The following is a 13378-nucleotide window of genomic DNA, read 5'->3' as shown; positions in this document are numbered from 1 at the left end:
GTCGATCGCGGGGAAGCGGAGCGGAGACGGTGATTTGGTCAGTGAAGTTACTCGACGCAGTGAAGATCACCTCGCCGAGGTCACCTGGGAAGAAACGCTGGGGGAAGAACGAGCGGAGCGGCGAGTACCAGCTCCGGTGGTGAGCGGCCGAGGAGCAGCGCCCGGAGCGCGCCGCTGTCCCCGCTGTCCCCGCTATTCCCACTATTCCCGCTATTCCCGCTATCCCCTCGCAGTCCCCGCTGTCCCCTCTGTTCCCCCGCTGTCCCAGGGTGCTGCGGCCGGGCGGGGACCGCGCTCCGCCCACCGCTCCGCACCGCACCGCACGGAGCGGGGCCGCGGGGCGGGGGAAAGAAAAGTTTCCCGGGGGATGCGAGGGCCCCCCGCCCCCCGCGCCGGGCTGCCATTGGCGGAGCCGCCTGCCGGAGCCCGAAGCCACAAAAGGCGTTGCTAAGTGGATGTTTATTTTTTTTCCCCCTCTTTTTATTTTTTTCCCTCCCCCCCCCCCCTTTTTATTCTTTTTTTTTTTTTTTATGCCTCCCCCCGCTCCTTCACTACTTCTTGGGAGCACTCGCGCCGCTCCCGCCGCCGCCGCCGCTCCGCCCCGCTCCGCTCCCCGCGGAGGCAGCGCGGGTCGGGCGCGGAGCCGTCCCGCTCCGGCCATGGCCTAGCGGCGGCGGCCGGAGCGCAAGATGAGTTTCCCGGCGGAGGACGGCGTGGGCAGCCTCTGCCACAAGGCGCTGCAGATCATCTCGGAGCTGTGCCTGGGCGGGCAGGTGGAGCGGGAGAAGTGCGCCGGCATCTTCCCCCTGGAGAGCGCCCGGCAGGGCATCGGCGGCACAGGTACCGGCACCGGCGGCGGACAGCCAGGCGTGGGCGGCCGGAGAGCGCAACTTTTCCCTCCGCTTTCCCTGCGTGCCGAGGGGGCGGAAGGGGGGCAGGCACGCAGCCCGCTTTAAAATCCGCTCCCTCTCGCAGCGCGCCGAGGAGCGCTGAGGGGAGCGCCGGCACCGGGAGCGCCGCGGCGGGGCAAAGCGGGGGCAGCGAGCGAGGGAGCGGGCGTGGGGCCGGGGAGCACGGACAGGCGCCCAGGGGACGGAAATCGCCGCCGGACACGGCCCCGCTCCCGCGCAGCTCGCTGGTTTGCCACCCGCAGCTCCGCTTCGGCGAGGTTTTCCTTCCCCACGACGGGAGTTTGTACGGAAAGACCGGAGCCGGGATGCTGCTGCTGCATGTGTTAGCGGGGCCGTGCGGGCGGGCAGAGGGCTGTGATCTGTGCTCTTGTCACGGGTGGGAAGGGAGGCAGAGGGCTGCAGTCCATGCTCTTGTCATGGGTGGTCAGTGGGCTGCGGTCTGTGCTCTTGTCACGGGTGGGAAGGGGGACAGAGGGCGGCAGTCCATGCTCTTGTCATGGGTGGTCAGTGGGCTGTGGTCCGTGCTCTTGTCACGGGTGGAAAGGGAGACAAAAAGCTGCGGTCCGTGCTCTTGTCACGGGTGGGCAGAGGGACAGAAAGCTGCGGTCCGTGCTCTTGTCACAGGTGGGAAGGGGGACACAGGGCTGGGGTCCGTCCTCTTGTCACGGGTTGGCAGCGGTTCGGTGCCCAGGCGCGCCACGCGTGGGCTGCACCCGCTCTCCCTCTCTTGTCCCCCGTCTTGTCCCCGCTGTCCCTGTGCGTTTGGCTGCCCGCACTGCGTTTGTGGCCCGGGCAGGGCGGGCAGCCGGCAGGGATCGGGCGCAGCTCGGCACGTCCCGCCTCGCAGTCTCCCCTTTCTGAGTGGGGTTGGAGGGCTTTGCATCCTCTCCGCTCATCGCTGGGGGAGGCAGGAGAGCTGTCTGACAGGCGCTGGGAACCTGTGGAGTCAGGGCAGAGCTTCGGTCCGGCCCGGGACACTTGCCCAGGAAAATTTGGATAGGGTGGGAGGAGAAAATTTGGGTTAATTTAAACGTTCCAAATTCAGGAAAATTGTCATATTGAAACTAAGATTTTGTGTTCTAATAGTGGTGCCTTTGGTCCCTGATATCTGGACTTTGTGCACCTTTTGGAACCAGCTCTGCACTTTTACATTGTCCTGTGTGGTGCTCTCTGGACACCTTGTTTTCCTCGGCACTTATTTTCAGAACAGGGCTTGAAAGTTGCTCAAAGTTCTGTGCTTAATTTCTGCTAGATGGGATTGATAACCTCTACTGTCTATCCATAAATGCAAATGAACAGCTTGCATTATGGCCAGCAAATGCCAAGTGTAACAGTGCAAATTAAATAAATTAACACCGGGTCATGTAAAGCAGCAGGTTCTCAGCATGTGCCCCAGCTGCGCTGTCGCTGCCGCTGCTGATGGGCTTTTTGTTGGTGTCTCCTTTTCTTTCAATACCCACAGATTTTACCACAAATTTGGGGTTATTTGTATTATCTCAGATCAAAATCACTGTTGTCTGACCCTGCTCTAGTCAGCCCAGCCAAACCCAGCCACCGGGGCAGGGCAGCAAGGCGAGGAGGGGTGAGGGGGCTGCAGCCTTTCCCCCAGCACGGATCATGAATATTCTGATCATGCTCTGTGTTAGCCTGCGTGGTCTGAATGGGAGAAGGTTGAATGAAAGCAGCACTACCCTATGGAGCCTGGAAAATTGGGCTCTGCAAAGTCGGTGTATAAACAGGTGGGATATGAAGGACACAAAACATTCCATGAGGTAAACCAAGATCTGCTGTTTAGAAAATGTGAATCTTCAACACTTGGTTCAAAGCTACATTATGTATAACAAGATGAGCTGCTTTTAAAGCATTTCTTGAAAGTCAGCAATCTTCTTTGGTTTCCATTTGTAATACCTTACGGTTGTTGGATTAGGGAAAAAATATAGTTAACAGGAGCTGGAACCACTGAGTGCCACATCTCAGCTGAATTCCTAAATCTCACTTTTTCCCCCTTAAAAGAAAACCAATATTAGATGATGGGTGCCAACTTTATTGAGATCCACAGTATATTGAGCATTATCTTGTTAACAACACTGCTAATGAACATATAGTAATACTCTGTCTCCAGAGGAGGACCAGACAAACTGTCATTGCTGATAATTGACAATATTTTAACATGTAAACACTTAGGTAGACAAGATATAAATATAGCTTGCATCAATTTTATGAGCAGAAATACTCTAAATACAGTTCAAGCTGAGAGAAGTGGTGCCACTGAAAGGTGAGCCATGCCACATCTCCTCTTCAAATGCACATAGAGATCCTTGTCATCTCTATGGATAAAGGTAATGTTGTCCAGAGCACTGAACAACGATGGATCCTCCTTGTTAAATGTGGAAATTTTAAGTTCATTCTGTTTTCCTTGTTTCATAAAGATACCTAAAAGTATCACAAAGGTAGAATAGGCAAAAATCACTAATGAGATGTCATTAAACAAGAGAAATCTAAGCAGCACCAAGCCCGACAGAGCTCAGAAAGTGTTTAGACAATGCTTCCAGGCACATGGTGTGATTCTTGGGGATGGTCCTGTGCAGGGCCAGGAGTTGGACTAGGTGATCCTTGTGGGTCTCTTCCAACTCAGAAAATTCTGTGATTCTGTAAACCATGAGGAGACACATATTTGAAAAGGAAAGAACAGTGAAAGCAACCTTTCAGGACGTAAAGGAGTAGATGGTAAAAAAAGAAAGGAAACCATTTCTATTTAACACAAGGATAAAAACATGTTCTGGAAGTTGAAAACACTGTGAAATGCAACTAGAACTGCATTGGTATGGTTATGTTAGTGAATGTGGGGATAGCCTTCTGTTCAGCCAGACCATGAAAAGCAGCCCAGCTTCTCAGAGGAGTCAGCTACTTGAGGCAGAAGATGCATCACAGGCTCAAAGCAAAATATGAGACAATATTGACCCCATGACCCAAGAAGTTTCAGAGGAAAGCAGAGACGCTGGGCAGTGATTTTATTTTTTTATAGTGTATATGCCTAGATGAGAGAAATAAGCATAAAAAAAGATAAACAAAGAAGAGGAAGCTGGACATACAGTCAGAAGAAAAAAAATGGTGAGTATGGCTCTGGGAAGGCATAGTGTAACAAAATGAAGCAACAAAGCAGAAAGAAGAGAGATTCGGGTTTCCTGCCAATAAGGAAACAGAGAGGTTTACCTCAAACTGATTATTCAACAGGTTTTTTCCTCTCGGTGCCAGCACCAACACCTTAGGTCCCTCAATTACTGCTCACTACTGGGGTCAAGAAGGGGTGATCATATTTAGTGTAATGAACAATCAATCTGCAGAACTCATAGCAAATAATCTTCATGAGACAGAAAATTTAGTAAATTTCTGAGAACTTTAGACTAGTGAATATAAACATCTGCTGTTATATTTTCTGCCCCAGCAATGACAAGAACTATTATTTTGCTCATCTCGGGGGAATGCTCAAGTGAAAAGATTAGAAGATGTTTAGGTTTATAGTACCTCTGTATGATTAGATGACTGTGAGCTTTCTTCTGAAAGTTAGAGCATTTTTGCAAAATGCACAATTAGATGTGCAGCTGTTTTGGTTTTATTTTACACCTCCAGTACATTTGGGTAAAATAATTAAGATGTCAATTATAAGAGTTAAGGTAGAAAATAAATGGAAGCTGGATGTCCAGGATTTCACACAATAAAATTTATCTCTAAACTTATTAAATTATTCATTTTCTATAACTGTCCCAAACTCAAATATGCAGTGGGGTTATACTGGTATCTTGGCTCAGGTTATCTCATTAAAAAAGGACTCTAATTAATTTTTTTCAGCTAAGCATCCCTCCTCATTTTCAGTGGAACCAAGCACATCAAAGGTCCCAGTTGTGAACATTTCTGAAGATTAAGCCAATTGCATACAGCATAATGAGAGGAGTTTGGACATTCTGCTCTAGGGACACATGTTTAAAATTCATTTTATGTCCTCTGGAAATGGTGGGCACTTTGTGGTCTTTGCCTTTTTTTAGGCCTGCTGGTCATGCAAAACTTTACTCTCTCATTATCAGTTCCCATGGGTGACAAATGTTTATTGCAGAGCTGCAAACCCAGCTCTGCTATAAATATTGAGAGCATATTTTAGCCCACTAGAATGGGTAGTGAATATCCTGAGAGTGATGCTCACTCTTGCTCCTTTGTTTGTCAGACAATTGATTTTTGAAAGTTGACCATGCAAAGAGCATCAGCTTCTAGGGGATCATTTGTTATTCATGTAAATATTCTACTGACAGTTATTCTGTTAACATAACAGTTTAACATACCAAGTTTTTAACCCTACCCAGTTTGCTATAAAAGGGAGTAAGAAATCACTGGAGCATCCTGCCCATGGCCAGTGTGTAACACAGGCTCACTCTTCCGCGGAGAGCAATGCCTTTTGTCCTCCTGCTGTAGCTGCCATGTGCCTCCTGTTGGCTGTCAGAAGCTTCTCTGACAGCTCTCAGCCTGCTGGGTGGCAGCTGATTTAGTTTACATTTAGTCCTGGTTCCTTTGAACACGCTGTGCTCATGCACACAGTGCACACACATCCACAAGCAGTGCGAGCTGTGCCTGGATCTATTTAGGGGAGGGAAAAGAACAGATTTACCCCACAGAGTGCTTGTAAATTCTGCTCAGCTGTGCCAAAGCATGAAGGGGATGAGAAATGTCTTGGACAAATGTGAAGGCTACAGTGATCAGGCTGTCATACAAGAAAGGAGCATTTTTCTTTGTGATAAAGTAACTGTTGTGTGAAACAAGTGAGCATTCTGTTACAGAGAGATGAAACTGTGTCTCTGCTATAGAGAAATGTGAGAAAATCAAATAATAAACATTTTAACAGGTAACAGACGGACCAAATTATTTACCATACAGTTCATCACCTGGTTAGATCAATGTTGCTATCAGAGAAGTAAGTCTTGGTGGGAAAAAAAAGTGCAGGGTAACTAAAAAACATAACTTACAAAATCAGTGTTAATAAGCTGTGAAATGCAGAAATACATCTAATTCGGCAGCATAAAGGCAAAACCAGGGGGGTAAAAGTACCACTGAGAACAGACTTATTTACAGAAAATGTGAAGGCAGTCACAACAATACAGACAGTAGCAATACACAGAAAAAAAAGGGGTTTACAAAATAATCTTACTCTATACGCATTTCATAATGAAATACAGGGGAGAAATACAGAAAGATTTATATCATCTGGAGAACAAATCTATAAAGATGATGAAGAGACATAGTGTTTCCCTGGGTCCTGTCATATGTGTGAGATGTTTGTTACATAATGCTGGGTGAGAATAATCATAGCCATGACAATTCAAAGGTGACACTTGAGCTGCAGGAACCTCCTTACAGCTTTTGGTGTGCTTGTGGTGAGCAGCAGCCCAGTGACCTCATGGTGTGTTCTGACTAAAAGAGGATAGTGAGGGCTTCTTGCAGACACAAAGAGATCCTCAAAAGTGTGAGAATTGCACAAGCATAAGGCTGTAGTTTGTTGGGTTTGTTTTTTTTTTTTTCATTTAATGGAAAGCTAAATGGGCAGGTGTGGGTCTAGCAGAGAGTCCCTCCTGTTGAGATTAAGTGAGAATCAACAATCAGAAAAGCATGTAGGCCAGAAAGAGCCTTGAGAGTAAAGACCAAAAATTTACAGACCCAGCCAGGCAAAAGTGAGACCCATCATCTCTAATATAGCTTAGATAAATTGGTTTTGACAAGAGATTAATAATTCTCCATGCTGTGATCATGTAGTAAATCACAGTGATCCCTGAATTCATTTGGCTCCCCTCCTGTCAGGAAAAAAGCTATCACAGAATTCTGCTAGCATTAAGTGATCTACCAGCCAGAAGATGGTGGCGGCTGAGTGAAAAAAATTCAGACACCAGAATGAATTAACAGGGAGGGAACACATTCACAATGAGGCCAGAGTAAAAGTCTGAGAAAGATCTTCTAAGGATGCTTCTCCATGGGAACAGGAGAGGAGGTCACACCTACTCTTTTAAGTGAAAGGCTTTTTTTGCCATTTGATATCTAAGTCAGGTGTTTTGACAGGTTCAGATTGAGAGAGAAAATACAAAACGCTGCACCTGCCACTTTCTGAGGTACACTAGAGCATCGTGTCCCCATCTGAAGGGATTTGGATGAGACAGGATTAATTGTGGATGATCTGCTAATGCAGAATAAAAATTAATACCAGCAAGATTTTATGTGCTTAAAATTTCCCCAAAGAAACCTAACAGCAGAAATGATGGGTTGAACCAGCTAGTTCATCTGCATGGGGATAGGGGAGATTTACTGGCCCCAGACCTTTTATAATTTACAGGGGCCCTGCTTCCTTTCAAATCCTAGAAAATCAGAGACACTAGTTTTTCTGATTGAGCTGAGTCCTGGTGTTACATACACAATACTTCCTTTATTATGGAAAGAATGGCTTGATGAACAATAGAACAAATTCTAAGTTAAAGAAAAATATGTTTGAACACAGGTTGCAGACATTGGACTTTAAATATTTAAGGGAACCAAGAGCAGATGTAGACAAAGAAATGGGCCAGAAGAGACTAGATCCCTCCTTTCCTCAGGTGTTTCTTTCACCCCTGCTCATTTTCTGGGAAGAATCCATTCTCTTTAAAGTGGTTCATATCAGATGTGTCTGACCCTCACACACCTGGGCACCCACATCACAGCACTGTGTGGTGTTTCTGTCTCCATCGAATACCATGGGTTTGTGGAGTATGTTTTTCCAAATTCAGCCTCACGAGGCATATGTTGCCTAAAATGTAAGTGACCTTAATTTGGTTTTGAAATGGAAGTCTGCCAATGGGCATGTTTGTAAACAGATCTATGGGCAGAACTTTTCTGAGGAAAGTTCCAAACAAAAACTTTTTGAAATCCACAGTACCAAACCCAATACTCAAGACATTACCTAGCATACAGAAAAGAAAGAAAAGTAACACATGGGGATATTTCTGAAGTACTTGCCTGATACAAAAAACTGACTATCAAGAAGACTTCTATACATTTCTACCAAATGTATCAGAGGGTGTTTATAAAAATACAGAGAATTTTTGAGGCTTCTCAATAGACATGATTTTCTTAAATAAGAAATATAAAATTGTCAAAAAATTCATATCTTGAATGAGTACTTTTAATTACAAAACCATGAGGAAACAGGATGCTTTCAGTTACTAAATTTTATCAAGACTAGAAATATGACATTTAGGACAAACATCAGTAAAGGGAGTTCACCAAGAGTGAAATGAAGCCATTGGAAGGTCTCCCACTGACTAGAAGGGGATGGTGTGAGGCAAAAAGATCTTCTTGACATTCCTGAGAATACCAAGCATGAGAACAAGAATGGGAAATGCATAATTCTGCAATACTTCTGAATTTTCAGAGGGATGTCCTGTTCTGTGCAAATCTAAATCATTGCAGACAATCTGCAATTACCAGTTCAGAAAGAGTTGTTCAAGATTGTTTTTGGGTTTTTTTGGACCAGTGAGAACATTATTAACAATGTTGACAATTAATGCTGTCCCAGCATTATCTCCTCTGCCCTTAAAAACTTAGTCAGTCTTTGAATTTATCACTAGTTCTATATCTTGCAATAATACTTTTTTATGTGAAGTGCAGCCCTGGTCTGATGGCAAATCCATCCTTCAGTACCCATTTTTTTTTTCCCAATCAGGATTCCTTAGCAGGGATGTGAAGAAGCTCCAAGTCTGCAGAACTTCATCTTAATGTTCTGCATTCTTGAACCAAACATCCTATAAAACCTTAATATAAGAGGCATATCCAGGGTTTGACTGCTCTTCAGGTGGTTTCGCTCTTCACATAACAACAAATGTCTCATAATTGCCCACTTGAGTGACTGACCGAAGGAAGGACATTGAACATTATGATTTTTATGTCAATTTTTATTTCATGGCATAGTGATTGTTTTTTAGCAATTGTGGCAATAAATGTAATTGAGTAGTTTTTCGTAATGAACTATTTTTTGGTAATTTTTCTTGCAATTCAAATATTTCCTGTATTTGTTGCACTATGAAATTCAACATGTGAGGCTGTTTAATTTATTATTAAAATAGCAAAAAAACGAGACTAGAACTGTTTATAGAATTAGTTCTTTATCTCTTCTTGTAAGACTTAAATATTTCATGGGATTATTTTACAGATATAAAACATATTTTTTGTAAGGATTTCAGGAGCTTTTTCAACTTTGAAGTAGCTTAATGGAAATCCAGAAAAACAGCTTAGAGAAAGTTGAAGTACAGAGTAGGTGTTGAAAGGAGACAAGAAGTTATTTGAAGGCTTGAAAAATGTCTTGCAGTGAAAAACCTAAATTAGAATTGGCTAGAAATGCTTTGATGCAATGTTTTTCAGCTGATAGTATCTATTCATCAAATTGAAGCTCTGCTGGAAGGGATCAATTTTCATATTTCTGGTTTTGAAATGTTTCCAGCAGTTTCAAAGTTGTTAAAACATCCTCCTTCAGCATTTTCCAAATGGAAAAAAAACCCCTACAATTTTCAGTTCTAAAAGTCTTCCTCTCAAAATACAACCTAATTATGCCAACTGTCCCTAAACTGAGCTGGCAATATTGCAAATCACCCAAAATTGAATTTAATTTTTGTTTTCTTCTCTTTTTTTTCTTAATTTTTATTTATTTCTGGTGGACCATCAACATTTTCACGAGTTTCACTTTTTGTAGAGAAAAAAATTTGTCCAGGTTGCCTGACAATTGGTCTGGTCCAATCTATCAAAGAAGGTTGCTCAGTGAGGCCTACCTCTGTAGGAATATATTAAATTCACTTTTGACTGTGCATTGGGTTTGCTTGGCCAGGTTTTGGTGGCAGGAGGGGGTTTTCTGTGGGAAGCTTCTGGAAGATTCCCCCATGTCCAAGAGAGCCAAGGCCAACCGGCTCCAGGATGGCTTAGGCCGAGCCCTCCACACACAGGGGTTGCAGGAAAATATTTTTAAGAAGGGAGGAAAAAAAATCTTCTGTGCATCATCTGCTGGAGGAGGGGAGTGAGAATTTGTGAGGAACTCTGCAGACACCAAGGTCTGTGAAGAAGGAGAGAAGGGGGAGCTCCAGTGTGACCATGTTCACAGGGGTCTCAGGATGAGGGAAGAGACGAGGATCTGACTCCATGTTTCAGAAGGCTTATTTATTATTTTATAATATATATTATATTAAAACTATATTAAATTGAAGAATACAAGAATAGAAGAAAGGATTTCATCAGAAGGCTGGCTAAGAATAGAAAAAGAATGATAACAAAATCCTGTGACAGACTGACACAGTCCAGACAGCAGGACTGTGATTGGCCATTAATTAGAAACAACCACATGAGACCAATCACAGATCCACCTGTTGCATTCCACAGCAGCAGATAATCAATGTTTACATTTTGTTCCTGAGGCCTCTCAGCTTCTCAGGAGGAAAAAATCCTAAGGAAAGGATTTTTCAGAAAATGTCATGGCTACGCTCCAGGTGTGAGAGCGAGGTGCCTCGCACTGCAAGTCTTCACTGCTGCAGCCCATCCCAATCCCAAAGCAGGTGAATTCCCAAAGGAGGCCGTGACCCTGTGAGGAGCCCATCCTGCAGAAGGCCTCTGGCAGGATCTGTGGACCTGTGGAAAGATAGAGGATCCCTCACTGGAGCAGGTTTGCTGGCAAGTTTTTCTTGTCACCACATTTCTCTTCACAGAGAAAAGCAAGGCACAATTCTTCCCAAGAATATTTCTGGGTTTCACATTCTCTGAACCTCAGAGAAAGGAAAAGCAATTATTATCATTTGCTGTCCCTGTGTTTGTGCAAAAGTAGAGTGCAATATGGACATTATTTACCCAAAATGATGGTGGTTTGTTTCCTTGGCCTATCAGGGCCTAGCATGTGTGTGTCGGAAGTGCCGCTGACAGTCACGAGATTCTGGGCTGTTGGGTGCAGTTGAGTACTTGGCAGATTCAGTTTAGATGTAATGTAATATAGTGTAATATAATATAGAATAATACAGTATAATAAAGTAATTAATTAGCCTTCTGATAAGATGGAGTCAGACACATCATTCTCTCCCCCTCATTGGGGGAAAAATTATCTACAATGACTGCTGACCCTGCAGTGGGCTCATGCTGGAGCAGTGTGTTCCCCAAGGTCTGCTCCAAGCAGAAGGGACACCCTGGAGCAGTGTATGGGAAGGATTTCCACTGGAGTTTGTGCAGGACTGGCTCCCTTGCCAGGGACCACGCACTGCAGGAGAGGAGGAGTCCTGAAGAGGATGGAGCAGCAGAGACAATGTGTGATGAGCTGATGCAGCCTCATTGCTCTTCCCCTTGTGCTGCTGCAGGGGGGAGGCAGAGAAAGCAGGAGTGAAGTTGAGCCCCAGAAGAAGGGAGAGGTGTAGAAAAGTGTTTTATGGCTTGGTTTTATTGGTTTGATTGGTAATAAATTTATTTCCCCAAGTTAAGTCTGTTTTGCCCATGACAGTAATTTCTGAGTGATCTCTCCTTGCCCTTATCTTGACCCTACAAGCTTTTTTGTTATATTTTTTCCCCTGTCCATCTGAGGAGGGGACTGACAGAGCAGCTTTGATGGGCCTCTAGCATCTGTCAATCAATCCATTACAGACCATTCCCTGGAACTGAGGTCATGCAAGAGCCTCTCCTCTTGCTATTAATGCCTGTCATCCTCTGAAACAGAAGGGCACATCCAAACCACCCTCTAAGAATGATCATTTACCTATTGTAATTCCTGATCCCTGACTAGGAATTGGCTGGAAGGCTATAATCTCCAGACTACAACATTTTCTATACATTTTTGCTTTTCTCATGCCTTTTCATGAAAAGTGGTCTGTTTGGTTCAGTTTGGTTCTGTAAGTTCTGTTTGTTACTGAGAGATGCATCTGGATATTATATATTAACAAAGAAAACATTGAAAATTTTTCACCTTCAGCTTTTTATCTTTATCATTCTGCTTCATCTTTCTGTCTTCAATTCTCATAAGCACTAGTGAGGTACATAATGTTTCATGGAGCTAATCCATACCTTTATGCTCACATGAAAATCTATAAAAATATGCTCAAACCCTCTTTGCACTTTTCCAGTGGTTCAGTTTAGTAGCCTGTAGCCTGGAGTTATGGACACAATCAAGTATTAGCTGTTAAACTGTCAAAACTCGTTGTAACAAACAGCAGCAGCCATTACTTGAGGGATATTTAAGCAGGGCTTAGTGAATAATTTTAAGGAATATAAAAGCCTGTTTTGAAAAGAAATGGGATGTTTTGGTTATAATATTACAGGATATTGGAAAAATCAAATGGAAGCATGTCACATAGAATAAAACTCCTAATTAGGGATCAACTGGCAGTCCTGGTGATCCACCATCTTGTAAAACTTGTGTGTATCTATGAACTTTTGTTGCTATGAAATCTGTTCTCCTATCTCTGGCCAGGCTATTGGATATTCTAAGCAGTTTTGGCAGCAAAAGTCAAACACAGGGCAGCCAGAGTAGCTCAGTGTACAGCATGATCTCTGTACAGCTCGGGGCATTTCACTGTGTTCTCTGAAGCCAGCTGCATTTCCACAGCATAATTGTAGATACTGATATATCTGTGCTATCTTGGTCTGACACAGCCTTATTCCAGAGCTGGTGATTTAACCACAGAAATCTCTTATTTATGACAGACTTTATCTTGTTCCTATTTACACCTAAATGTTGGGGTTTAAAATGTTTCTGAAGCAGTTGGCACACAGAGTCAGAAGTTTGGCAAATCTCAAAGAAATTTGTGCATCAGCCTTTAGCAGTTTATATCTAATCTGTCTTCTTGTGTACTGATAGAAAATGTTGACTGTGGCTTAACTTTTCCATCAACGTGTTCTTGATATTCTAAATATGTGTTCTAAAGAACTAAGCATCAACAACCTGTGACTGAAATGAAAGTTGTTGGTGTTTTCAGCATCTGAGTCCTCCATCTGAAGCCAGTAAGCAAAGGGATGTGAACATTACCCATCAGGATAAGGCTGTCTATATAGGTGCTTGTTTTCAAAATGGGAAATCAGGATTTGAGAACAGAATTCTCTTGTGTTTGCTTTAAATCTCAGTGAGGATATTTGTTATTTGATTATAATCACTTTAGCAAACTAGGTCAATATTTCTTACATCTAGTGATCTCAACATCCTTAGCCAACAGTGGCTGGGAGGTTTTGGGGTTGTTTCCTTACTTCCTGAGAAGGAAAATTCCTGAGAAGAATGTCTGAGTATGTGGTGAGTGATACACATACTGGCCCTTGGCCTGAACAGCTAAAGGAATATTTGTGAAGGAGATATTAGAAAACAATAAAGAAATAATAAAGAAAATAATAAATGTAAAAAATTATAAAATAATAAAATCTTAAAGGTACAGGCTTAGATATCAAAAAGAAAAAAA

At 43.6% G+C, this 13378-nt stretch overlaps 1 protein-coding gene across 1 annotated transcript in view; it reads left to right on the top strand.

Moving 5' to 3' along the window:
* The first annotated feature begins 545 nt into the window (after positions 1-545).
* SYT10 (synaptotagmin 10) overlaps positions 546-13378 on the top strand; it is a 45456-nt gene continuing 32623 nt past the window's right edge. The window contains exon 1 of the mRNA XM_064737778.1: positions 546-840. Within this exon, the coding sequence (XP_064593848.1) occupies positions 690-840 (151 nt within the window). The 5' untranslated portion in view covers positions 546-689. The remainder of the gene's footprint in view (positions 841-13378) is intronic.

Source organism: Zonotrichia leucophrys, chromosome 1A, assembly GCF_028769735.1.
Source record: "Zonotrichia leucophrys gambelii isolate GWCS_2022_RI chromosome 1A, RI_Zleu_2.0, whole genome shotgun sequence".
Lineage (NCBI taxonomy): Eukaryota > Metazoa > Chordata > Aves > Passeriformes > Passerellidae > Zonotrichia > Zonotrichia leucophrys.
The sequence above is the reverse complement of the archived record's forward strand: the minus strand, read 5'-3'. Positions and strand labels throughout refer to the sequence as shown.